Source organism: Pan paniscus, chromosome 7 (genome assembly GCF_029289425.2).
Source record: "Pan paniscus chromosome 7, NHGRI_mPanPan1-v2.0_pri, whole genome shotgun sequence".
Lineage (NCBI taxonomy): Eukaryota > Metazoa > Chordata > Mammalia > Primates > Hominidae > Pan > Pan paniscus.
In genome coordinates, this window is record NC_073256.2 from 161,802,823 (window position 1) to 161,828,149 (window position 25,327).

The 25,327-nt window shown below is 64.3% G+C and overlaps 2 protein-coding genes across 3 annotated transcripts; both read right to left on the minus strand.

The window, feature by feature from the left end:
• Window positions 1-586: 586 nt before the first annotated feature.
• DGAT1 (diacylglycerol O-acyltransferase 1) lies at window positions 587-14,360 on the minus strand. The gene is made up of 17 exons (XM_003819429.5): window positions 10,810-14,360; window positions 5,706-5,793; window positions 3,409-3,449; window positions 3,216-3,301; window positions 3,079-3,131; window positions 2,841-2,946; window positions 2,641-2,742; window positions 2,475-2,549; window positions 2,294-2,397; window positions 2,164-2,202; window positions 2,051-2,092; window positions 1,924-1,968; window positions 1,713-1,825; window positions 1,567-1,632; window positions 1,319-1,406; window positions 1,149-1,211; window positions 587-1,005 (listed from the first exon to the last, which is right to left on the minus strand). Exons 1-17 carry the CDS (start codon window positions 11,007-11,009, stop codon window positions 850-852), a joined length of 1,467 nt encoding a protein of 488 aa, XP_003819477.1. The 5' UTR covers window positions 11,010-14,360; the 3' UTR covers window positions 587-849.
• Window positions 14,361-14,922: 562 nt separating this feature from the next.
• SCRT1 (scratch family transcriptional repressor 1) lies at window positions 14,923-21,839 on the minus strand. Of its 2 annotated transcripts, none has more exons than XM_034966909.3 (2): window positions 20,389-21,839; window positions 14,923-18,449 (listed from the first exon to the last, which is right to left on the minus strand). In XM_034966909.3, the coding sequence occupies exons 1-2, from the start codon at window positions 20,501-20,503 to the stop codon at window positions 17,518-17,520; spliced, it is 1,047 nt and encodes a 348-aa protein (XP_034822800.1). In that variant the 5' UTR covers window positions 20,504-21,839; the 3' UTR covers window positions 14,923-17,517. The 2 variants fall into 2 exon arrangements, with proteins under 2 accessions (XP_034822800.1, XP_034822802.1); XM_034966911.3 differs by lacking the exon at window positions 20,389-21,839 and adding an exon at window positions 19,491-19,606.
• Window positions 21,840-25,327: the final 3,488 nt, after the last annotated feature.

The window sequence follows — 25,327 nt, forward strand, 5'->3', positions numbered from 1 at the left end:
CAGGGGTGCCCCAACCTCGTGGAGGGCAGCTGAGAGCCACCAGCCCACCTGGCTGCCCAGGTTCCAAGTGAAGGAAAGAGGCTGCCAAACCGAGCCCTGCCCCAAGGCGAATAGCCATGGACATAGCCATTGTGTACCGTAGCCCCTCGGCTCACCAGACCCACACCAGAAAGGCCCTGTGGACTGCCCATCCCTGGGCCATCCTGGCTGGAGCCCACTTCCCGCAAACTCAGGGCCGACCTCTTCCCAAGCTGAAGCTGAGCACGGTGGGTGCAAGTTGACCGTCCTGCACTGAGGGCCAGAGTGCCGATTCCCGCACACCCAGCAGGAGTAGCACCAGGAGAGGATGCCTGAGCTGAGCTTTTCTGAGTAGGGGAGTGTGGGGAATGGGGGCGTCTGCCTGGCCTTGCACTCCCCCTACCGGCCATGCCCGCCCTGCTGCAGTGGAGCTGCTGCTCCCCAGCAGGTCCTGGGACCCTCAGGCCTCCTGGCCCCTGGAACAGCTGTCCACACAGCTCTGGCACTCGCCCTTGTGGGTGTGGCCATACCCCCCACCAGGCCCCAGGCCCCTGGCAGGCTGAAGAGGTCACTGGACAGCACTTTATTGACACCCTCGGACCCGGGGCAGGGTCAGCAAGACTCCCAGCTGGCATCAGACTGTGTCTGGCCTGCTGTCGCCATCCCTGAGGGGTGCAGGACAGAGCCCCATAGGGGCAGAGAGGCCTCCCTGGGACCAGAGGAGGATGCTGTGCAGCCAGGCCCATCCCCAGCACTCGAGGCCTAGGAGGAGAGGTGGGCTCTGGCAGCGGGTGTGAGGTGGCAGTGAGAAGCCAGGCCCTCAGGTGCAGCTCAGGCCTCTGCCGCTGGGGCCTCATAGTTGAGCACGTAGTAGTCGTGGACGTACATGAGGACGGCTATTGGCTGTCCGATGATGAGCGACAGCCACACAGCTGCGTTGCCATAGTTGCCCTGGAAAAAGCGGCCCACGAACCAGGCCAGTGGGATCTAGGGAGTGAGGGGCCAAGTCAGTCGGCCATGGTGACCACAGGGCTGGGGGCTTCAGGGTCCCTGGGCATGGGGAAGGTCAGCCGAGGGGTTCAGGCGCGGGGTAACTGGGCGAGTGAGGAGGCCACGTGGGGGTCGCTCACCTGAGCCATCATGCCTGTGAACGCCCAGAGGCGGAACATTCGCAGAGGGACGCTCACCAGGTACTGAGATGGGAGGGAGAGAGGATGCCAGGGAGTGGGGCGTCAGCCGTCCCTGCTGTGGGCATACCCCTGCCCAGGGATGAGGCAAGATGCCCCCCAAGAGCACTGACCTCGTGGAAGAAGGCCGAGGCCAGGAACACCCCTGTCCTGGCCATCCACTTGCTGCTGCCCCGTCGAAGCATGGGCTTGTAGAAGTGTCTGCAGAGGGGGAGTGTGAAAAGTGGTTCAGGTTCACAGCCATGTTCTACATCACACACACACACACAACACACCACCTGGTTTCTGCAGAGGGGGAGTGTGAAAAGTGGTTCAGGTTCACAGCCATCTTCCACATCACACACACACACACCCCACCTACCTGATGCACCACTTGTGCACAGGGATGTTCCAGTTCTGCCAGAAGTAGGTGACAGACTCGGAGTTCCTAGGGGCCAAGAGACCACAGGGGGATCAGAGCACACCATGGCCCATCCCAGCCCCCAGGGACACCCCAGGGACACTCACCACCAGTCCCGGTAGAACTCCCGGTCTCCAAACTGCATGAGCTCAGCCACGGCATTCAGGCAGGAGTGGAAGAGCCAGTAGAAGAAGATGAGCCAGATGAGGTGATTGGGGACCTGGCAGGGAGGTGGGGGTGGGCACCAAGTTCTAGAACCTTCCCCCACATGCCACTGTCCCCTCCTGTCCTGCGCATGCGCCACCTGTCCGCACTCACCGCCAGCTTCAGGAGGCGCTCGATGATGCGTGAGTAGTCCATGTCCTGCAGAAACAAGCCCTTCAGCTAGCCATGCTCCTGGTCACTCCCCAGCCACCCCAGCTGTAAGAGCACCTGAGCCACTCACCTTGAAGGGCTTCATGGAGTTCTGGATGGTGGGGACCATCCACTGCAAAGGAGGGCACCACGTCAGCTCCCAGCCATGCCCAGCTGCACCCAACCCTGCCCTACCCCACTTACCTGCTGGATCAGCCCCACCTGGAGCTGGGTGAAGAACAGCTGGGGGGGAAACAGAGAGCAGCCAGCTGAGGCCCTGGCTAGCCAGAAGGCCCCCTAGCCTCCAGTGGCTGCCCCCAGCCCCCAACCTCACCATCTCAAGGATCCGTCGCAGCAGAAAGCGCTTCCGGATGCGGGGAGAGCGGGGAAAGTTGAGCTCGTAGCACAAGGTGGGGGCGAAGAGGAAGTAGTAGAGATCTGGAATGGGAATGGGGGGTTGGTGCCAGAACAGGCCTAGCCTGTCCCCCGCACCTCAGGCCCACAGAGGTCCTCACCGCGGTAGGTCAGATTGTCCGGGTAGCTCACGGTGTGCGGGGCAGCAGCACTGCTGGCCTTCTTCCCTGCAGAGGCTACGAGCACAGCAGAGTGGGAGGGGGCTGGTGGGGCCCTGCTGCTGCCCAGCCCCCCAGCGGGCAGCCCCAGCCCCTGGCAGCCCCTCACCAGCCTTGGCCCTGGCCCTGCGGCACCACGAGTTGACGTCGCGGTAGGAGAAGAGCTTGAGGAAGAGGATGGTGTGCGCCATCAGCGCCAGCAGGGAGCCCACTGCAGGAGAGGTGGACTCAGGCCTCCACAGTGCCACAGCCGGAGGCCATGCCCGTGGCTGGCCCGAGACAGATGGGCAGGGTGGGATGGGGGCGCACCTGGAGTGATAGACTCAACCAGTAAGACCACAGCCGCTGGGAAACACAGAATGGTGGCCAGGTTGGCCACGTGCAACAGCAGTCCCGCCTGCTCCGTCAGGGCACCCTGGAATGGGGAGCAGAGCACTCAACCAGGGCTCCCATTGCCTGGGAGAGGGCTGCCAGGCCTGGGGAGCAGCTCCTCCCAGGAGCGCACACAGCAGGGTGAGCACACACAGAGGTGAGGGGCACTGCTTACCACTGCCAGGCGCTTCTCAACCTGGAATGCAGCCACAGCAAAGACATTGGCCGCTGTGGACAGAAGCACCAAGAGGCAGGTTTAGGGCCACGTCAAGCCTGATCCCCACCCGAGGCCCTCCTCAGAGCCCAGCTCACCAATAACCAGGCATGGGGCGGGCCAGCTATAGGGATCCTTCAGGAACAGAGAAACCACCTGGATGGGGTCCACCAGGATGCCATACCTGGGGGTGGAGGGATGGGGGTCTGAGTGGGTGGCAGGTGGGGCTGTGGGGCGGGGCCTGGACAGGCCATGGGTGGGGCAGGGGTGGGACCTGGCAAAGGCACTCACTTGATGAGGTTCTCCAGAAATAACCGGGCATTGCTCAAGATCTGCGAGGGATGGACAGGAGGGTGCAGCCCCTTTAGTCCTGGCCACAGGGTACTCACCCCAGATCCTCCCAACACCTCTGGGCACGTCCCAGCCCGAGCTCAGGGCGGCAGCCTCAGGCTTGCAGACCCAGCCCTGTCTGGTCTCCATGCCAAGCTCCGAGACTCAGCACCCACCTCAGCCAACACCAGTGCTGGGTAAGGGGAAGTCCCTCCCTGTCCCCATCACACCAGATGGTCCCACATGGAGGGAACCAACCGGCCAGACCAACCAACCCTGCCAGACGCCTGGGTCTTCAGGAGCAGAAAGACCAGCTGCTGATCTGCTCACATCCCTCCTGCTGAGCCGAGCCAGTGAGGGACCCAAGGCTCCCACAGCCAACCACACCACAGAGACAGCCCCAGAATACAGGCCTGCCCAGGGAGGCCTGCCCATGGCTGAGCCCCAAGGAACCAGTCCCTACTGGTGGCCCAGGCTGAAGAGGGGGAGTTGTCTACTCTTTCTCTGCAGGAGCAGTGTCCAGCTGTGTCGCAAGGGGGGCTGGGCCTGGAGTGCTTCCCAGGGCTTGTGCCCCGCCTGCCTCTTCTGCTTCCTGCAGCCCTCTAAGCCTTGGACACTTGGCTCCAAAGCAACTTCCCAGGACTGAGCCCCCATGGAATAAGGCTCTTGGGACTAGCCTAGAGTTGGGTGCTTGGCCTCCCTCTGCAAGGACAGGAACCTCCTCCTCCATCTTACAAGCACTACCAACACCTCCATTAAGCTGGGCCCCAATGCCGCAGACCTGGCCGACCACCCGGAGCTCGGGCCTCATGCGGTAGTGAACTGGTGCTGGGGAAAAGGGTCGCTGGCAAGGGAACACTGAGGGTGTCTTGCCTGGGTGGTCAGGGAAGGCTTCATGAGAGAGAAGACTGCTTCAGAGACACAAGGGCTACTGCCCCGCCTCCCCCGGCCGCAGGGCTGACACACAGGCCTTCTGCACGGACACGTGGCCCACACTGTCACTGGCCTCTCCTGAGGGCTGACAGCAGGCAGAAGCCAAAGCTGCCAATGGACGGACGGTACCCACCTCCAGGCCCAGGCCACAGAAGGAATGCAACAAGCAGCCCAGAGCGGGACACATGCCCGGGGTGGGGGCATGGGGGAGCCAAAGCAGGGAAAAGGCTTCAGGGCTGGGCCAAAGGGCCAGGCAGGCCCAAGGGGTTGGGGAGAACACACAGTGCTGCCTGGGCTGGACAAGGCCCAACCTGGGCCAGGAATGGGCTGCGTCTCTTGAGTGCTGGGCTGGCGCTGGGCCCACTGTCCTCCTGCCTGGCCAGCTTCTCAGCCACCAGGACTCGTGGGCCTCCACAGCTGACCACCCCCAGGGAACCTTCTAGGACCATGGGCGGTGGGGGATGTGGATGTGCGTGGAGCCCCTTCCACGTGGGTAGCCACAGGAGCAGCACCCAAGGCCAGAGACAGACACGCCTGGGTGAAGGTCAAAGGCCTCGAGCCACATCAGCCCTGAGTTGGGGAGGCTGGGCCCAGATAGCCCTTGTCCCCGACCTGCCCTGCAGGTGCCCCTTTGAGCCCTAGACTCCAACTACTTCTGGGGTGGGGCTGGCAGCCCCACCCCACAAAGTGCCAGTGGGAACCAGGCCCAGAGGCAGCAGGCCTTGGACGTGGCACAGGGCTCCATCTAATCACCTTCCTGGGGGGCTCCTAGGACCCACAGCTGAGGGAAGGGGCCAGGAGGACTGCAGAGCGGTGGCCAGGCCTGCAGGGCTCCATACCCACACAGGCCATGTGGTGTAGCACAGGAAGCTCTTCTCACATCCCCTGCCAGAGAGGCCTTGTGTGCACAGAGCATGCAGTCCACTCTCCCACCAGCCCAGGGCAAGACCCCCTCCACCCTGCCCTCCATGGAGGCCCTGCACCCCTCAGGCCCAGCTCACAACACACAGGCTCCAGCCAGGCACTGTTCGGCCTCCCCACGCCCACACCACATCTGCAGGGCTCTCCTGGGATCCAATGGGAAGCAGCAAGTATGTGGTGCATGGGCGCCCAAGTGACCACAGCAGGGGCAGCCACTGCCACTCCCCTCCCCAACAGTCCAGTGCTGGCAGCCACATGGAGGTGCAGCCTGCTCCACACACCCCAGCCCACGGGGGCTCCAGCCCGGACACCCTGGGTGACAGAGCCTGTTCTCAGGCAAAGGCCAGCCTGGGACAGAGCCCCACCTGGACCTAGACCCGCTCCCGACACCATGTCCCACTCACCAGCATCACCACACACCAGTTCAGGATGCCACGGTAGTTGCTGAAGCCACTGTCAGAGCTGAACAAAGAATCCTGCAGGCGATGGCACCTGACAGAGCACAACACAAGCACCCCCTGAGTGGGCACCAGCAGGGCAGCGCCACCCCCACAGGATCCAGGCCCCCACCCCAGTGTCCTCGTCTGCCCTCAGGCCCCACTCCTTATTTACAACCAGGAGGAGAAGCCAGGCAGAGCCACACTGTGGCCTCAAGACCTACAGTGGGCAAAGCTCTCCGGACCCCCCGAGCCTGCACCTCCAGGCAGCGGGACGAGCACGTCAGGGTCAGAAGCAAGCCCAGCTGGCCCTGCCCGGACTGGACCTACATGGAGCTTGGACACTCCAGGCCTCACTCTCCAGAGGCCTCTGGCCACTGCCATGTACTCTGGCTGTGGACTAGCACTGGGGCCACAAGCAGGGTCCAACCTGGGGATGGACCAGGGGGCGCTGCCCAGCACTGTGGGGACCAAGTGGTGAGGGTTGAGTCCACCCTATTCAGTTGGCCCATCCCAGCACCCGGGAGCTAAGGGGTCCCCACACTTGGACGTGCAGGCTCAAACTGGCAAAGGCAGGCCAAGCGCCAGCCACACACCAGCCTGACATGCACTTTCCCAGAGGCAGGGATCCAGCCCTCGTGTGCCGGTGTAGCCTCCACTTGTTTGTGATGTGTGCCCAGGCTGAGGGGGCTGAAAGGAACCCACCCGGGGCTAGATGCCTGCTGGCCGAGAGGCTTCCAACAGAGGCAGGCACCCACCCATGATCTCCCAACCAGCGCTGGAGGGGCACAGGCAGACCTTGCCTGGTCCTCAGCATACTGCACAGGTGGAAGAGGGCACCCAGCCCAATAGAGGGACTGCCATATAGCTAGGACAAGGACAGCAAGAGCTTGGCCAGGCCCCACACATCCTAGGAAGCAGTGCTGGCTCATATACACTAGCTGCAGGCCCGCCTCACCCCCCATCTGCCGTGCCACTGGGACACCACACACAGCATTGAGCAAGTCCTCAACTTTGTAAGAGGAGAGGCCAGAGCCTCCCTTTCCTTCCCGCACACACACATCTGCCCCTCAGAGCCCCTAGGCAGGGAGAGTGGGCCTGAGAGCGATGGCAGGAGCCCCATGAGGCAGACGCCCTCAGGGCACCCAAGGCAAGCTGGCTAGGATTGGGGTCGGCAGTCAGACGGCCCTGCCCAGGAGGCAAAGGGCCAGGGAGGCCGAGAGGCAATGCCAACAAGCCCAACCTTTGCCCCCCAAGACCAAGGTTGGTGCAACACATGCCCCATCTACACCTACACAGTTCCTGGACAAGTCTACACTAGTCCCCAAGACCCCCAGGCAGAGAGGATGCTCACACCTTTCCCTCTGCCCATCTAGACTGGAACACAGGGGCAGGCAGCTCCACCCAGCCCCTGCCTCTCCCAGCTCCAGCCTGAGCGCCCTGCATCCACCCACCAGGTCCATCCTGGGCCATGCAGTGAGGCTGTGGTCTCCACCTGAGCCTCCCTCCTCCCCAAGTTGGCAGCTGTCTTCCCAACTGACCACGGCCCTTGGCTCATCTCCCCAGCCTACTCCACTCACTGCCTGCCCACAACCAGGAGGCTGGGTGTGGACACCGCCAGAGCCCCAGCACCGTGACGGCAGCAGGGGCACGAGGCCCAACTGCCCAGCAGCCTCTCTGGGCTGTCTGTCTGGGGGCCTCTCCACTGCCCCCTCTTCCCCAAGTTCGAGCCCATTTGTTTTCAGCAGAACAATCCCAAGCCTCAGGGTTGGCCTTCTTGTACCACGACCTACCAACCACAGCTGTTTCACAACAGTGTGACCCCTGCCCCCTTTGAGCCACCAAGGACACCATGCTGGCTTTATCCATGCCCATCTCCAAGATGAAAACAGGAGTCGGGAAAGGGTGGTGCTTCCCAAAGCTCACTGCAGACAATCCTACACAAGCTTTCTCAGGGGCCCCTTGACAGGCTTCCAAGGCCTTCCTCAACCCAGCCACAGCCTCACCTCAGGCCCTTCACAGGCCTGACCAGCCCCACCCAGAGGCAGCACCCCCACTGCGCTACCCCTCACAGGCCCCCATGAGGAGGAAGCCCCGTTCCACCAGTGCCCACAGAGCTCCAAGCAGCCAGTGCGGCCAGTGGCATGTGGGCTACAGGGCAGGCTGCATGGAGCGGCATGGGGAGGCGGGATCTGCCCCTGTGCCTAGAGCACCTTTATCACCCTCTCACTGACTGGAGGATCTGCCCAAGCCTCTGCACCTTCCAGCTGCCCCTATACCCACTCCCTAGTCCAAGAAGACTCGGAGCAGCCTGCCCTCCCTCCTGCAGCCCCCAGGCCCACCCAGCCAGCAGGATCCTCTCAGTCTCACAGCAACACTGAGACCTTGGCACATGCCCACCCGCCACCCTGTCTCCAGGTTCAAAGTGTGCCCAAAGGCACAGGTCCCAGTGAGTCCCACACTTGGGGCCCACACAGTGCAGCTCCAGGGCCAAGCACAATGAGGAGGGGGCAGAGTCCAGCTCTGCTCGCTGCCGCCTCCTCCACTCTGGCCTCTGGGCTGGGCCTGGGTTCAAGATGGTTGGGGCAGGCTCCCTGCACCTCGCAGACCCTGCTGGAGAGAGAAAGGGAGAGTCAGAGAGGACACCTCAGGGACAAAACACCCTGGGAGAAGCCAGAAACCGGATGGCCCCACTGGGGTGCCTGTGAGCAGAGGGCTGGTGGGTGTGTGCAAAGAGCCTGGCGGGAGTGAGCCACAAGCAGAGCAGAAAGGGGTGCCCTCCCCTGCCTGCCTCACAGCCTCACCTTGCCACGGGGCCGGAAGAAAGGAGCTCACACCCAGAGCCCAGCCCTAGGTGAGCAGGAAGTGTCCGTGAGGGGAGGAGGCCCGAGCTCAAGGAGTAATGAGGAAGCGGGAGAGGAAAGGCTGGGCTGGGCCAAGAGCAGCAGGAAGCTGGAGGGAGGGGAGCATGTGAGGCTGACAAGGGGGTGCGCTAGAGGCCAAGTCCCAGGAGGGCAGGCAGAGCAAGGCCTGACGCAGACAGCAGGGAGAAGAGCCCAGTGTCCACAGCCAGTGGCCGAGCCCTGCTGCATCCCTAGGTCTGAGGGACAAGCACACGTAGCCTGCAAGTCCTGGAGACCCAGGAGCAGATAGACTTTCGGTCTCAGCCTCCAGCCCCATGAAGGCCTCACCTCTCCATCTACTGCCCCTCTTCCCAAGGAGACCCGACCTCCACGGCAGGGACAGGGACTCACCAGGCCTCTCCCACGAGCTCTGCACCCATCCCACACCAGCAGAAGTACAGGAAAGCCTTGCTGGTTTGCAAAGCAGGAAGGTGACTGCTCTCCCCTGCCTACCCCCAGGTGGCGGCTTGGCCCAAACCTGGGACTACCCTCATCTCACACTAAAAAAAATCTCAATTCCCGGCCGGGTGCGGTGGCTCACACCTGTAATCCCAGCACTTTGGGAGGCCAAGGCAGGTGGATCACCTGAGTTCAGGAGTTCGAGACCAGCCTGACCAACATGGAGAAACCCCATCTCTACTAAAAATACAAAATTAGCCGGGTGTGGTGGGTGCCTCTAATCCCAGCTACTCTGGAGGCTGAGGCAGGAGAATCACTTGAACCTGGGAGGCAGAGGTTGCAGTGAGCCAAGAATGTGCCATTTTACTCCAGCCTGGGCAACAAGAGCAAAAATAGTCTCAAAAAAAAAGAAAAGAAAAAAAGAGAAATCTCAATTCCCACGTTCTCCACAGGTCACGTAGCCATCCCCCTGCCTCCTGGAGAGAGGGTAACTCCAGGAGCCACACCTCCTTTTCAGGTAGGAGGTGCCTAGGCCAGCCTCCCTCACCAGCACCCCAGGCCCACAGCAGGCAAGCACCCCTCTCAGGAGGGCCACCCTCCTCCCCATGGCCCCTTCAAGGCCTCCGTGCCCGACCTTTGTCCACGTTGCTCCATGCCTGACTCTTGCTGAGGTTATCTTATCTCCCAGATGAACTGAGCACCCTGAGGGCCACGACAGTGCCTGCCCTCCCCCAACCCCCTCCCCATGGTGCCCCGTGAAGGAAAGCTCTGTTCTTGCTCACTGAGAGAGCAAATCATTGCCAACTACATGTCCAAAATCAGCCCACTTCTGCCTTGATAACCTCTAGGCCCTCAGCTGCTCTCTAAAACAAAGCCCTGAGGGCCCCTGGGCCAGGGTAAAGGCCATAAAGGGGGGATGGAGGGTGGCAAGGGGATTGCTCAAGGCCAGCTTGGTGGAGGAAGCCAATGCCCAGGCTGGCCAAGTCCTTCCCATCGGTCATGGTTCTCTCCCTCCACCCCTCTCTGTCAGTCATCTAGCTGAGGCACACGCCTGCAGGTGTGTCCACCACCCCCATACCCCACTCCCCACCTGGAGGATGGAAGTCCCAACACAGAACCCAACTCTCTGTCCCTACAACAGACGCTGGCTCTGGCAACATCGGCAGGGCTCCAGGCCAGCCTAACCACTGGAGAAATGAATGGGCCACGCAGCCACTCTCAGGAGGGTCTGCAAGGACAAGAACGCCTCTAACACTGCCCCTTGTCCGGGGCAGCTGCTGATTCCCCTGTCCTCGGACAGGCCTGGGCTCCTCTGGCCCCCTCCCTGGCAGGCCAGCCCTCCCCTGGGAGCCTTTCCTACCCGCAAGGCACCGCTCATAGCACCAAGAAGGAACCCATCACCACAAACTGCCCAGATCTTATCTGACTCCTTCCATATAAGGGGACACTGCACAGGGCCGGGCCCCCACCAGCCCGCCCCTCGAAAAGCTCCTCAGGAGCCCCTGAGGATGCACAGACCCAAGAGGATCTGGATGCGGGACACCTGCTGGCTCCCCTCTGCCTGGCCAAGGCCAGCTCCAGAGCCCCTACCCAGTGACCTTGTCAGGTGACTCTCCCCAAGCCTCAGTTTCCCCACAGGGCCCATAGGGCACACCGATCCCCGCTTAGCCCAGGGCCCATGTTCTCGGACTCGGAGCTCTCGCTTCGGCCAACCCCGGAAAGTCGCGGGGCCCTTGGGTCAGAGGTTAGGGGGTCAGGCGCTCCGCTACCTCAGCTCCCAGTGGCCGCTGCCCACGCCGGCGTCTCCGTCCTTGTTGGGGGCCGGGGCTGGCGCGTCCCCCGCGGCTCCCACGTCGGGGCCCGCAGCGGCGTCCCGCACCTCCTCTTCCGCCGCCGCAGGCCCGCCGCCGCCGTGGCTCGAGGGCCGCGACCCTGTCCTCCGGCGCCGGGAGCTGCCGCGGTCGCCCATGGCCTCAGCCCGCACCCGGCCGCAGCCAAGCGTGGGCCCGCCGGGTTCGTAGCGCCCGAGGCGCGCGGCCCCACCTCCGGGCCCTAGACAACGGCCGCCACTGCCCCCTGCCGGCCGCCGTAGCCCGGGTGACCGCCTCACCAGCGCGTTCAACCCGCCCGCGTCGAGCCCGTCGGCCTCAAGGACAACGGCTGCGTTGCTCCGGAGCCGCTAACTAATGGACGGCCGCCTCTCACGTCTATTTGTAGTCCGCGGCCGACCTGAGGCGGGGCCTGGAGAGGCTGATGGGGCGCAGAGCACCCTGGGAGTCGTAGTCGCCGCGGGCGCGCCGGCGCAGAGCACCCTGGGAGTCGTAGTCGCCGCGGCCGCACCGGCGCAGAGCACCCTGGGAGCCGTGGTAGCTCCCAGGGCCGGGGCTGCGGGCCGCAAGTGCGCGCAGCGGGAAGGGACCCTGCATCGCTCCCGTGTGGTCCCGGGGTCCTGTCCGGCCCCACGGAGCGGGATGGTCCGCTGAGGGGTGCGCTGGGCCCCGACTTCCTGGCCGCTGTGCGCCCGCCCCTCGTCCCACTTGTGTACACACGGGGTCTCGGCGAGTCACTCCGGGCAATCATTTAGGAAGCGCCTAGTGCGCCACGGTCCAGCTGTCCGGGCCGGTGTCCGCGGCGGCTCGCGTCGCCCGCCACCCAGCGCGTTGGTTTCTGCGCGCGCAGCTTACAGTAACGTCCCTGGCGCGCTTCTGCTCCGCGAGCCCTCTGGTTACCCCGGCAGGAACCTGCTTTTCTTCGCCTTAGGGGGACGTCAGACAAGGGCCAGGTCAGAAGACCAAGCTGGAGAAATGCACCAGGCCCTGCGTCACCGGGACGCCTGCCTTGCACGCGACTCCCAGGCTCTCCACCTCCCCGCCTGCAGAGCCCGGCGAGGGGAGGGCGAGGGCGAGGGCGCAGGCCCCTTGGTGGTGTCTTCTCAGCCCACCCACTCTCTCCACAAGGAGCTCCACGCCCCTCAACTCTCAGGGCCTCCCAGTTTCCAACGTGGGCCAGCCTCTCCAGGATGTCAGAAGTCTGGGCCGCTGGATCGCCGGGACTCAAGAGGCTTCTGTGCATTTGAACGGCCTGTGCAACCGCCCTGTTGTTTTTTGTTGTTTTCTTTTTTCTTTTTTTTGAGACAGTCTCACTCTGTCGCCAGGCTGGAGTGCAGTAGCGCGATCTCGTCTCACTGCAACCTCCACCTCCTGGGTTCAAGCGATTCTCCTGCCTCAGCCTCCCGAGTAGCCGGGACTACAGGCGCGTGCCACCACGCCCAGCTAATTTTTCTGTTTTTAGTAGAGACGGGCTTTCACCATATTGGCCAGGCTGGTCTCGATCTCCTGACCTCCTGATCCGCCCACCTCGGCCTCCCAAAGTGCTGGGATTATAGGCGCAAACCACCGCTCCTGGCCTGTTGTTATTTTTTCTAAAGATGGGGGTCTCGCTATTCTGCCCAGGCTGGTCTCGAACTCCTGGCCTCACGCAATCCTCCCACCTCGGCCTCTGAAGGTGCTGGGATTACAGGTATGAGCCACTGCCCCAGACATCTTGTATGTTAAATGAAGCAACTAATCAATTGTAACAGCCACAGTTGCGGCCCACCTTGGCTTGGTGTGCATATTGCACAGGGCATGGAGTGAGAACATCCTGGATCTCAGGATGCCAGGGTTCACTGAGGACTCTGACTCTAGAAACAGCTTCATTTCTCTGGGGTGAGCAGGGGCAAGCAGCACTTCTCTGGAAGCAAACAGGTGCTCCTCCTGAGGTGGGGTCCTCTCCTGTGGGCTGGTCACAGCCTCGCCTCTGAGCTCCGTCCTCTTCCACCACCTCCACCAACAGTGGCCAGTAGGGCTGCCCCCTTGGTTGCCCCCCTGGTGACATATTCTTGTCACCACAGGCCGCTGTGGGTTGCTGCCAACCAGGTATCAGGCAGGCTGGAGCTACCTGGCAGATGCCCTTTGTGTAGCCTGCCGAGTGGGGCCACCCTCACTGGACCCAAGAGCCCCTCACACATGGGCCTTGGTCGGTGAGGACCAGCCCCATCTCCTACCCAGTCTCTCAGAATATTCATTTGTTGAATGCAGTCGCTGGCAGACACACTCTGTGGCCAGGTAGGCCCAGACCTGTCTGAGTATGGACTGACACCAAGCTCAGAGAGGTCTGGACCTGGCCACGGAGCACCTCATGCTAGGAAGAGGAGATCAACGACTCAACCTGTGGTCGCGTCCCAACTCAAAGCCGGCAAGTGGCCACAGGAGAAAGACAATGGGAGGGTGGACTGGACCACCAGGGAGGATGGGTCGGGCCTGGTGAGCAGAGCCAGGCTTGGAGCCAATGGGGAAAGCACTGGCTGTGGGCGGGCCATTAAGGAAGGGCTTTGCCACCGGGGGTGGGGGCGTGACGGGGCAGCAGCTCCAGAGGTGGGTGAAGCCCTGCCCACACAGGCCCTATACCCTGGGATCTAGGGTGAGGGGAATGGTCAGGGTAGGTGAGGTTGGTTGGGGACAAGGGTGTGTATGGCTGGGTCATCGAGGAAAGCATGATGCAGATCACCCTGCTGGGGGCAGCAACAAATGAGGGGGCCCAAGCCCGAAGCGAGTTGCCTTCCAGGGCTAGTGGAATAAAGGGCTGGAAGTGGGTTGGGGCCTCAGGCTGACCCCAGGGCCTAGGGGCCATTGGTGGGCCAAGGAGACCTGTGAGAAGCAAGGGTCCCAGGAGAGTTCACAGCCAGTGGTGGTCTGTGGCCCGTGCTGCTCATTCAGAGGGAAACTTGTGTCTGTGGCTGGGAGGAACTGGGGGTTCGAGCTCATCCCAGGCCTCAGGGAGGCCACCTCCATCCTTCCACCCACTCTACGCATCAGAATCCTGGAGAAGTAGAAACAGCCAGTCGCTGTTGGAGTCCTTTGGAAGGAGTGAGGCTAGGAGCCTTCCTCCTGGCCATTGCTGTCTGCCATTGTCATTGCTGGTAGTGCTCTCCCACCTGCACCACAGCCCCTCCAAGTGCCAGGCACACAGGCCATGACATGCTGCAGACCTGGTTCCCCTGTTCTCCACCCTAGTGGAGTCTGGGCAGGTCTGTCCCCTGTCCCTGCCAGGGTGTGGGCAGCTTTGCTGGCCCTGGATCTAGGACTGACCTGGTTTGAATGTATGTGCCTGAAGACTTTGGGCCTCTCGGCTCATGCCTGCCTACCTGGTTACCAGGGGACATTGCTGGGCAAAGGGTTCCTGTCCCTTATCTCCTCCACTACTCATTCTGTCTAGAGCCCTTGGGCGATGGTTGCAGAAGCCTCTCTGCCCCCTGGGCACCTCCTCCCTGGAACCGGTCCAACCCAGCTATCCATGGAGGCATCCGCAGACACTAGGGGAGCATATCTGGGAAGCCTGGGGGTCAGAATGTGGGCAGCAGGCCACAGGAAAAGGGCCAGACCTCAAACTCTCCACTGTCCCCATTTCCTGCAACAGCATCTCAGAGGGCTTGAGGCGGCTATCAGGCCTTCCATCACAGCATAAAGCTCCTTCAGGGAGAGAAGAGCGAAGGCACCCAGGCTGGGGAACCGCAGCTCCTGCTATACCTACCCTGCCCACTCTGCTCCAACCGTGGGCTTGGCCTGACTTTAGACTGGAGCCCCTTAGTGCTCCTGTTCCCGGTGCGGAGCAGATCCACCTACCCCAGGGGAGATACCAACTACTTTGCCTTCAGACCTGATGCTCCTGTGGTTGGGCCTGCCAAGCCTGCCCTCCCCAGTGGAAGAAGAGGGCCGTCTTGTGAAAGGCCTCAGGCTGACCCTTGCAGCACCAGCCTCTGAGGTACTGCCAGACTGGGAAGACCCTCCCAGCCACCCAACAGCGTGGGCCCAGCCCAGGACACATCAGCCCGACACTCCAAATTCTATCAAGAGTGGCATTTATTCTCCTTGTGGAGGTGCGGTGCTCCGGGGAGCTGGTGCTATTGTGCTTAGGAAGGAGGTCTGTCCGTCCGTCCGTCTGTCCGGCCGGCCTGGCCCCAAATGGGGGCGGAAGAGGGGCACGGCCCGAGTAAAAATCCCGGCCTATTCCGGGTGGGAATATGTACAAGGCGGCGGGGCACAGGCGGGGGTGGGGGCGGGCGGGCCGGCGGCCGCAGCCCCCACCCGAGGGCCCCCGCACCTCGGGCCCTACTTGTAGAATCAGTACAAAATAGGTGCTACCTAAACGTTCCTTCTACCTGAATTCGCTAAGTCGGTTATTGTGCTGCTTAGTTATGGGGGCGGGAGGGGGCCCATGGCTTTCCACGGCGGTGGGGTGTAGGGGGAAGCAGGAGACCCTGACGGGCCCACAGCCCTCCAGCTTTCTCCTTAGGTAGGTAGACAGGAGTATGGGGTGGGGTGAGGTGGGGGCGCCTGTGTGTGCGTGTGCATGCGGCACAGGTGGGCAGGCCCCAGCTTGGGAGCTGTGCAGGCACCACGCCTGGTTGTGTAGGGTGTTTGGATGTGGGCACTGCTGTGCAGAGCGGTGGGTCATCCCTGTGGGGGCAGCCACGCTTGCTGCTGGGGGTGAGGCTGGCCACACCATAGGCTACAGCTGGCACCTTCTTCTCCAGCCATGGCTCTGCCCCTGGCTGGACATGGCAGATGTGTGTTGGCCAGAGGATCAGAGAAGTGGCCACCTGTGTGGGGGCCCAGGAGCCCTGGATCTGTCCCCCTCAGCTGGAGTCAAAAGGCCTAACTCAAAGGTAGAGCCCAGTTGTGCCCAGCAGGGACTGGCTGAGGTGGGGAGGAGTGTAGGGGGCATCTGAGCCTAGGGACCTGGTCTCTCTGCATCTGCCGTTCTTCCCTGGCCCACCCAAGCCGGTTGGACCCCTGTCCTGCAAACACACCTCCCAGCAGGTGGCTGCGCTCCTGGCGGACTCAGCAATTGGCCTGGCACATAGTAGGTGCTCAATGAACGGTCAGTGAATGATTAATGCCTGAAGGAGGGGTCTTGGGTGCAACCACCCCACCCCCGCCCATGGAACTATTACAGCCGCCGGGCTCTGCCGTGGGGGTCGGGGAGGGGTGGGGAGAAAGTCTGCGCGGCCGGCCCCGCGCAGCGTCCCTGATCTAGGGGCCTATGGGGTGGGTAGGGCGAGGGGATACCTGATTCTCAGTAACTCTAGAGGCGGCGGCAGCTTCGCATGCAGTGCGCATTATTGCTCTATAGTCGGCTTCGGGACTACCTAAGAGGGAGGGGGAGCGGGCAGCCCCGGGTAGGATCGGGAGGAGGGGTGGGGCTGCATGCAGTGACGTCACAAAGGCGGCGGCCAATGGGGCGGGCCCTTGGGGCGGGGTCGCCGCCGAGGCTTTGGCATAGACGGGCGAAAGTTGGCAACCGAGTGGGGGCGGGGCCTGGGTCTCAGGGGAGGGGCCTGCCTCGGAGAGGCGGGGCCTGAGGCTCCCTAGAGGCTCCCAGCTAGGGGCGGGCCTCGGGGCGTGGAAAGTAATCCCGGACATCCCAAGCCCCCGGCGTCGGCGGGCAAGATGGGGGTTCAGCGCCCCCTCCCTGACCCGAGTGCAATCCGTTCATAAATAAAACGTACAAATACAGAAAGAAAGAAACCCGACGCGTCCGCAACCCCCCCAGGGGGCTTTACCCGCAAAGCGAAGACAGAGGTGTGTAGAGGGCAGCGCCCAGGCCTGCCTGCCGGCCCCGGGAATCCGTCCTCCAACACGAATGCCTGGGGTACGGGGGGGGGTGGGGGCCCGGGGCAGGGCGGAAGCGGGGTCTGAGGAGGTCGGATAAGTCCATGCGATTCGATATGTGTCATTATTATTCGATATGGAGGACAGAGCCCGGGAAGCTGGGCTGGAAGAATTCGGATTTGGCAGAGGATGCGAGGCGAGGGTAGGAGGGCGGCTCCGACTGAGGCCCCAGAAGCAACCCGAGGGAGGGGGTGCCGCCGTCCGCCCCTCTCCCCGACCCACAACGCGTCTAACACTGCCAGGAGTTCCGCGAAGACTGCTAGGCAGGGGCGTCCCTGCAGGCCCGCCCGCTCCTGCTCCGCCCCGGCCTGCTGCCGGGGAGGGGCCGGCTCCCTGGACGTCTGGGCCGCAGGCCCTGCGCTAGAAGGCTTGGGAAGGGGTGGGGAAGACCTGAGTCCCTGCGACGCGATCCAGGGGCGCAGAGGCGGGAGAAGGAGGGCGCTCCCTACCTCACCCCCGTCTTCAGAGACCCAACTCGGAGATGAGGTTCGGTTCTAGGTCTCGTCGACCCTATTGCTGGGAGAAAGCCGGGGGCACCCTGGAGGGGAGGGGAGGGGGCTCGGGGTGGGTCTCCCCTCGGGACCCTATTGCTTGAAGGGGCCGGCAAGGCCCCTGGCGGGCGGGGCGGGGTGGGACCGGGCCCCCCTCCCCCTATTGCTGTGAGGAGGGGCCCGCCCTCCGGCCCCTCCACCCGGACGCCAGCGAAGACTTCCCTGGGGGGCCGTATTGCTGAGAGCCGACCTGGCTGGGGGAGGCCCCGCCGCCCTAGGCCTGCACAGGGCTGAGCTGTGGCGGCGCAGGAGCCGCGGGGCCTCCGGCGCCGCCCTTGAAGCAGGCCGACTCGTAGTGCTTGTTGAGATAGGACTTGAGCGCGAAGCTCTTCTTGCAGCGCTTGCACTGGAAGTGCTTGAAGGCCGAATGCGTCTGCATGTGCGCGCGCAGGTTGGAGCGGTCGGCGAAGGCCTTGCCGCAGTGCGCGCAGCCGAAGGGTTTCTCGCCGGTGTGCGAGCGCATGTGGCCCTGCAGCAGCCAGGGCCGCGAGAAGGCTTTGCCGCACACGCCGCACTTGTGGCGCAGGTCGTGCGTGAGCAGGTGCATGGCCATGGCCGGCATGGACACGTACACCTTGCCGCACGTCGGGCAGCGCCGCGCCAGCTGGCTGTCCAGGCTGCGGTGCGTCTGCTTGTGGCGGCTCAGGTTCGACGACGTGGCGTATGTTTTGCCGCACTCGCCGCACGCGTGCCGGCCGCCAGCACCTGCGGCCCCTGGCCCCGCGCGCGCCTCGGTGCCTGCCCCCGCGCGCGTGCCGCCCCGGCCCCCCGGCCCGGATCCCAAGCTGCGCCCGCCCGCCCCGCCCCCGCCTCCGGCGTCGCCGTCGGGGGCCGCCGCCGAGGCTGTGGAGGGAGCGGCGGCAGCGCCGGCATTGGAAGCCTTACGCCGCGAGCGCCCGTCGGTGATGAAGAAGGCGTCCGCCGCGTAGCCCTCGCTGACGGCCGCGTCACCGTTGATGTAGCCGCCCGCAGCGGTGGCCAGCTCCGGGCGCGGGGTGGGCGGCGGCGCAGACCCTGCAGCCGCCGGACCCAGCTCTCCACGCACAGCTGCTGCGTACATGGGCTCCGGCGACGGCCCTTTGAGCAGCGCAGCCTCGGCGTCGCCATCGTAGACGGACGAGGGCCCCACGTAGTCGCTGAGGTACCCTGCGGGCCGAGGTGGACGGACAGCGGGAAGGGAATGGGGCGGCGGCAGGACACACACGGGGGGTGGGGGGGCGGGAGACAGCAGACGCGGACCGGGAGACCCGGGTCCGGGAGAGAGGCGAACAGGGAGGAGGACAAAGGAGAGGAGGCCGAGGGACCGCGGGGCAGGGAGGATGGAGACAGCAGGGAGGGGAAGAGAGGGGAGGAGAGGATGAGACAGGGCCGGGCCACGCTCCGCCCCCGCCGCCCCACCCTCGCAGAGAGGAGGAGAGAGGCGCGTCTTCGGGCGCGGCTGCCCCCCTTCCGCGGAGCCTCAAGGTCAGGGGGGAGGGGCGGCGCTTCCCTCTCCCTCCTCCCCCACCCACCCTCCCCTCCCCCTCGGGTTCTCCCCACTTCAGCAGTTTTCCCTGATTATGCAACACACTGCAGACCCGCGGCGCACAAAGCCAGGACTGCCGGCCCAGGGACCCCGTCTGTCCCACCTCTCCGGGGTCCTGGCCGGCTCTCCCTCTGGCCTGCAGAACGTGCGCTCCATTTTGATGTTGACCCCCCTCTGGCCTTCTGGTTCCTCCAACAAGCCCTGAAGACGTCTCCCTCCCCCAGTTCCCTCCGGCCTCACCAGCACCTTCCTCAGCTCTCCTGCCACCCACTGGACTTGACCCTGCCCTCCCTGCTCCTCCATGCACTCTGCTTCTCCCCCGAACTCCCTCTCACCATCCTGCACCATTGGGTCCTACCCTGTTCAACATTGCCCTCTCCTGCTCACACCCTAACCCCTTTCAGGGCCTTCCCAAGCCCCTGAACGGTGCAGAGAGGGCCAGGGCGTCCACTTTCACAGGGACGAGCTGCAGGAGGGCAGCATCACTTATACCGGTAGCTGCAGTTGCTCCCCAGGCACAAGATGGATCTCATAACCTCAAAATCACAAATGCACGCCCCTCGCGACGCTCTGCCTCCTTCAGGGCTACACCCAGTCTCCCAGCATGATCAGCCCTTGTGTGCCCTCACAGGGTGGGCTGCACACTGATGTGCCGAACTCACCACCTCCTCACTCACGCAGGGTCACACATGCAGTCACCTCGGACACACTCTCAAGTCACATGGTGCACAGCGGCCTCAGAGTCACATGGTCCCATGTAGTGGCACACAGGCAAGCACACACACACACAGGGTCACACACAAGCGCACACGGTCACATGGCCACACACAGTCACATGGACCCACACAGGCTCACACTCCTGCAGGTCACACTTGCTCTGCCACCCCATGCTGCTGGCACTCCCGTCCCCCTCTCCTGCATGCTGACAGTTGTCCTTGAACTTGGGCACCCTTACACAAAGAGCCTCCCCCTGCCTCCCACACCTTGGGCGTCCCTTGCTCACAGCCTCCTCCCTGCTTCCTCTCCCTGACCCAGGCTTCAGGGAAGAGACTGCTGCTGCCTCTGCTGGCCCTCTGCTCTGACAGGTGGGCGGCCCTGTTGTACCCCCTGCCTACTCCCTGGAGCTCCCTGCATTCCCCAGCTAACCCTAGCAGGTGTCCTGGTGCAGTCAAGGAAGAGGAGAGGGTGGCGAGGCGGCCCTGGTCTCTTGAGTGTAGGTCTGTGTGTGCCGGCATGGCTGGGTCCCGTCATGGCAGCGTCCATGCGGCTGTGTCTGTCCCAGCATGGGTCAGGGTGTGGGTCCATGTGTGCGTTCGGGTACCTCAGTTCCTGATCCTCTTCCCCACCCTCTGTCCAACGTCGACACTCTCCCTGCCCAGCCTTGGCCTCTGTGTTCCCCTTCCTCCCCTCTACTGTCCAGGCTCCAGCCACAGACTCTTGCCGTTTCTGGTTCCCTTCAGTCTGTTTCCCCGGGCCCTGCCCTCCGCCCCCACACTCTGGCCCTCCACCGCTTCCAGCAAAGCCCCAGGCCCCGCGCCCTGGTCTCAGACCAGCGCTCACCTTTATCGTGCAGTGGCGCGCCGAGGTCGCTGCGGGCGCGTCCGTAGGCGCTCTCCAGGTCGGCCGAAGAGAACGCGTCAAGTTTGACCTTCTTGACCAGGAAGGACCTGGGCATGATTCCTGCGGGGCTCCGGCGCTGTGGGCCTGCGGAGCCGGGGCTTGGGGGGGCTGCGGCGGCAGGGCCCCGTCACCATCCGAGGAGCGGCAGAGGCAGCGCGGGTCCCCACTCTGGCCTTTGGATGCTGCCGCGCGAGTGGTGTCCTCTCTCCTTGCTGCCCTGCGTCTCCTCCGTTGCCCCTCCGGATCCCTCTTCTTCCTCCTTCCTTCAATCCTTCCTTCCTTCAATCCTTCCTTCCTTCTCTCCTCTCCTCTCCTCTTCCTTCCTTCCCTCCTCTGGTCCCGGCTTCCCAGCCCGCAGTGCCGCCCCTGGACAGGCGGGGGAGGAGGCTGGGGGGGCGGAGAGGGGGGGAGCGGCTCCGTCCCGGGCCTGGAGGCTGCGAGTGGGTGCAGGGCTGGCCCGGCTCGGTGGCCCCCTTCCCCTCCCCCCCCCGCCGCCGCGGCGGAGCCTCAGTCAGCGGCCCCCCATGCCCCCGGGGGCGGCGGCGCCGGGCCCGGAGAACGCGGTGGCAGCGGCAGCGCCGGCAGCTTCAGCACCGCGGCCAGCGCCGGCCTGGGCAGCACCGCGGCCAGCGCCCGGGCGCGCTCAACCGGCGCGGGCGGAGAGGGGCGGTCCGCGGGGGTTTGGCCGCCGGGCAGGGGTCCTCGGCGGGGGTCTCTGGGAGGCTTGCTTTATTGTTCTGCAGCCGGAGCGAGCGGCAGTGGCGACGGCGGCGGCGGCGGCGGCGGCGGCGGCGGCGGGCGGGGGGCGGGGGTCCTGGGGGGAGGGGTGCGCAGGGAGGGCGGGCCGAGGGAGGGAGGGAGGGAGGGACAGGGGCTCCGGGGGCGGGGCTCGGCGCTCGGACTGCTCCTGGGCCCGGCCTCCAGAGCCCGCAGCCGCCTCTGCCTGCGGCCCGGCCCAGCCTCTGGCTTTTAAAGCCCAGGAGCTGGGGGAGGGGGAGGGAGGTGGGGGAGAGGCCGGCGGAAATGGCTGCGCTGGGCCGAGCCCCGGCCTGGGTCTCCTGGGAGGGGTCCCGGGGATGCCTCAGCCTGCGCGAGTGGGGAATTCCCCCGCGCGGCTCGGGGAACCGCGGCCCGGCAGCCAGCAGCATTGTCGGGCGTGTGGGGAGAAATGGAGCCAGGCCTGGGACCCAAGCGCCCCGGACTCGGGGTCTTGTGGGGAGGAACGCAGGGAGGACCCCAGTCCCTCCTGCCTCGCTCGGGGCCTGGGGCGCGGGATCTGCGGGGGCGGGCGGGGGAGGCGGGAGCCGAAGGAGCAAGTGCTGAGGCAGCGAAAGCGCAGCGCGCGCCCTGTGCCGCAGTGGCTCCCGCCGCTCGGTCACCCCGGCTGACCCCGTGCACGCTGGAGGGGCCTACCCGCCCCCGCCTCTCTCCCCCCGGGCGGGTGTGCGGCGCAGCGGCGTCGCTGCGAGCCGGGTGTGGAGCTGGAGAGGGGCTGCCACGACCCTGCTCCAGAAATTCTGCTGCTTTGGGGGTTTTCCGCCCTTCCGCGCGGCTGCAGCTCCCCACGGCAGCCCCGCAACCAGGCGGATAACCCTTTCCTCGGCCGCCCGCCCAGCGTTTGCAGCCCCCATGACGTCAGGCTCAGCGGCCAATGGCGGGGCGCCGGGCGCGGGGGCTCCGGGGCTCCGGGCCGCACAATGGCCGCGCGCCGGTGCCTCTGTCCCCAATTAGGGCCTGGTGCCGCCATTGTCCCCTCACCCGCCCCGCCCGGTGGTCCGGGCCTACGGGCTCCGAGCGCGCTCCCACGCGCCCCGCTGCCGCTGGGGACCAAGGTCGCGGGGGCGGCCCTGGGGAGCGTCCGGGCGCGGGTGTGCCGGGAGCGCGTGCGATACTGGAGCGCGCGCGATACTGGAGCGCGCTCGTTGCGGCGCAAAATGACCTTGCGCGGGGCGGACCCGCGGACAGCGGCTGGGAGCGCGCGGCGGGCGGGCCCCGGGGAAGACGGCCTGCGGGGGCGCGCTGCACTTGCTGAGCTCAGCGCCCCGCCCCCGGCCGCCCGGCCCCGCGCGGAGCCCGGGTGGGTGTGACCCGGCCCGCCCGCGCGGGGGGTGCGGCGGAGACCACGGACCCGCTTTGTGCCAGCCGCCCCGGCAGCGGCGGGACATTCATCTTGCGTGGCAGGCGCTCCCGAGGGGTGGGGGCGGGGCGCGGCCGCCCCCTTATCTCCGAGCGGCAGCCGGCTAGGCTCGCGGTGGGGGCGGGGGCGGGATCCCCCTCGGCCGCGCCGCGCGGGTCCTGGCTCCCTCCCAGGGGGGGCCGGGCCAAGGCACAGCCGGAGGCGCGGGGCCAATTAACATTTTGATTGCGGGACTGGGGGGCCATCTGGACCGAGGCCTAATTACCCGGCAGACCCTCGGGGCGCCGGCGGGACGTGCCAGGCGCGATCCCCTCATCACCCAGCGCTCACCGCCTCCTCCCGGACCCTGTCCCCGCCCTCAACTCTGTCCTTCGACTCCATCCTTGGCCTCCTCCGTTCGTCCTAGTATTCTTGCCTCTCTGTCCCCACCCTCCGGGTCCTCCGACCCCCAACTCTGTCCCCTTCCCCCATTCTTCCGTTCGTCTGCCCTGTCCCCCCACCCCCCGTTTCTCTCCTCTGCTCCTCCCACTTCGTCCCTTCTCCCCGCGCCATTCCTGTCGCCCTGCACTCACCCCCTTTCCTTGTCCCTCCATCCACCCTCTCAGCCCCTTCCTCTCCTGCCTCTGTGCACATACCTGCCTCTCTTTGTCAAGCTCCTCGCCCCTTTTGCCCCCAGCCCCCTTGACGGAAGAGGCATCACAGCGGCACACATGTGTCCCGTGGCCAGGCGCTCCCGCGGGAACCATTGGGGCGGCCCTTGCTCTCGCTCGGGTGGAGCCCGCAGCCCCCCGGGACCCCTGGCGGGGAGGGACAGCTGGGTCCAGGCCTTGGCCATCAGTCTGCACCGACCGGGGTGCGGAGCGCACATGCGACCCGGGCGCAATTACTTGGGCCTCCTCGCCCCGTCCCTCCACCAGCATCCTGATCCCCCCCTTCCCCCTCACCCCCAGCATCAGGAGGTCGCTGTGGTGCCCCAGTCCTGGGCCCCAGCTAGGAGAGGCTGGAGGAGGACAGTGGACGATTCTCACGCTTTGGAAAAGTGTCAGCCCTCCTGCATGGGAGGCCTCCCCGAGTCTCTTACTGAGAGCTGGGGCCTTGGGAGGCTTTGTTGCAGGAGAGGAGATGGTCAGGGTCCCCAGGCAAGGCTGCCTTGGTCCCCAGCCAATTAAAGTCCTGGTCCCCCTAGCCACTCTCTGCAGAGCCCCTCTTGGGGAGTCTCTTCCTGCCGCCCTGATGCAAGCCCCAGTTCTGCCCCCTTGTCCCTTCGGGTGGGTGCAGTGTTGACTCTGAACCCTCTGTGCCCTCTGCTGCTGGCCGCACCTCTCCCTGCCCCTCCCAGGCCCCATGTTGTGGAAAGGTCAGCCATAAGGGTCAGGGGTCCCCACTCTTGTGTCTCCAGCACCCCACCCTCAGCAAAGCCAGAGCCCCTGGTGTGCCCACCCTCAGATCCTGCAGTTGCATTCTCACCCACCCCTGCCCTATTGAGGCTCCAACCCAGGAAATCAGTGGACAGCCCAGATCCGAGGGTCCACCCTGCTGGACAGAAGCGATGGGCAGAGAATAGGGTGTTGAATGGAGGTGACAGGTGTGGGATGCAGTTACTGGTGGTGATGGAGCACAGTTGGGTTAGAAGATGAGGACATTGACTTGGAGAAGAGATCAAGGCTTGGAGGGGACAGGCAGTCTGCGGTGGTTCATCCACGAGAACATTAGACCACCAGGAATTCAGGCAGCGATGGGTGGGGGCGAAGCCATAGTGAGAGCTGCTGCTGGGTGGTTGGTGGCCAATGACACGTGCTCCAGCTGGGATGCTCAAGGAGAGGAGGGAATTGGGGTCTGCAGGCCTCAGCCAGGAGCACAGGAGTATTTGGGGGAGAGAGAAAGCAGCCCCCAGAGAGGACTGTGGGGAGGGACAGCATGGAAGGAGGGCCCTCAGCAGGGAGGACGTGGGGTCGCTGGGGTGGAGCCCCTGGGGAAGGTTTCAGGATGGGGGGTGGGTCTGTATTCCAAAATGGCTCTGGTGGGGTTGGGGGGTAGGCATGGGGACAAGGGCGTGAAGAGTGGCCCAGAAAAGCCGGGTGGGCAGACTTGGTCCCTGCTGGGCAGGAGCTTTGGAGGACCCACAGGAGCAAGGTTGCAGCACAACTGGAAATGTGCGTGTGAAAACCAGAAGCAGAGAGCGAGGGCAAGTGTCAGTGCCAGAAAACACCTGCACTAAACATAACAACAGGTTAACATTCTGATTGTCGGGAGAAATAACTGGTATAAATGAACTTTTTACAGAACAAAGATGCTGAGACTCCAAAGGGCTTAGCAGGTGATTGACTACAGAAGAAATAAGAGATCTTATTAGGAATCACACACATGCTGGCTGGGTGCAGTGGCTCATCTGTAATCCCAGCACTTTGGGAGGCCAAAACGGGTGGATCACTTGAGGTCAGGAGTTCGAGACCAGCCTGGCCAACGTGGTGAAACCCCGTCTCTACTAAAAATACAAAAATTAGCTGGGCGTGGTGGCGCACACACCTGTAATCCCAGCTACTTGGGAGGCTGAAGCAGGAGAATTGCTTGAACCCGGGAGGCAGAAGTTCCAGTGAGCTGAGATTGCACCATTGCCCTCCATTGCACTCCAGCCTGGGCAACAGAGCTAGACTCTGTCTTTAAAAAAAAAAAAAAAAAAAAAAGGAATCAAAGACATGCAAATTAAAGGACAAAATGCAAATTTCAGGGTTTTTTCTTGTT

Coding starts and splice junctions, on each gene's coding strand:
- DGAT1 (XM_003819429.5), bottom strand. CDS start 11,009: ATGGGCGACCGCGGCAGCTCCCGGCGCCGGAGGACAGGGTCGCGGCCC. Junction 3,302..3,408: donor TTTCTGGAGAACCTCATCAA/GTGAGTGCCTTT, acceptor CTCCACCCCCAG/GTATGGCATCCTGGTGGACC. Junction 1,969..2,050: donor ACTCCATGAAGCCCTTCAAG/GTGAGTGGCTCA, acceptor TTGTTTCTGCAG/GACATGGACTACTCACGCAT.
- SCRT1 (XM_034966909.3), bottom strand. CDS start 20,503: ATGCCCAGGTCCTTCCTGGTCAAGAAGGTCAAACTTGACGCGTTCTCT. Junction 18,450..20,388: donor CGCGCCACTGCACGATAAAG/GTGAGCGCTGGT, acceptor CTCGGCCCGCAG/GGTACCTCAGCGACTACGTG.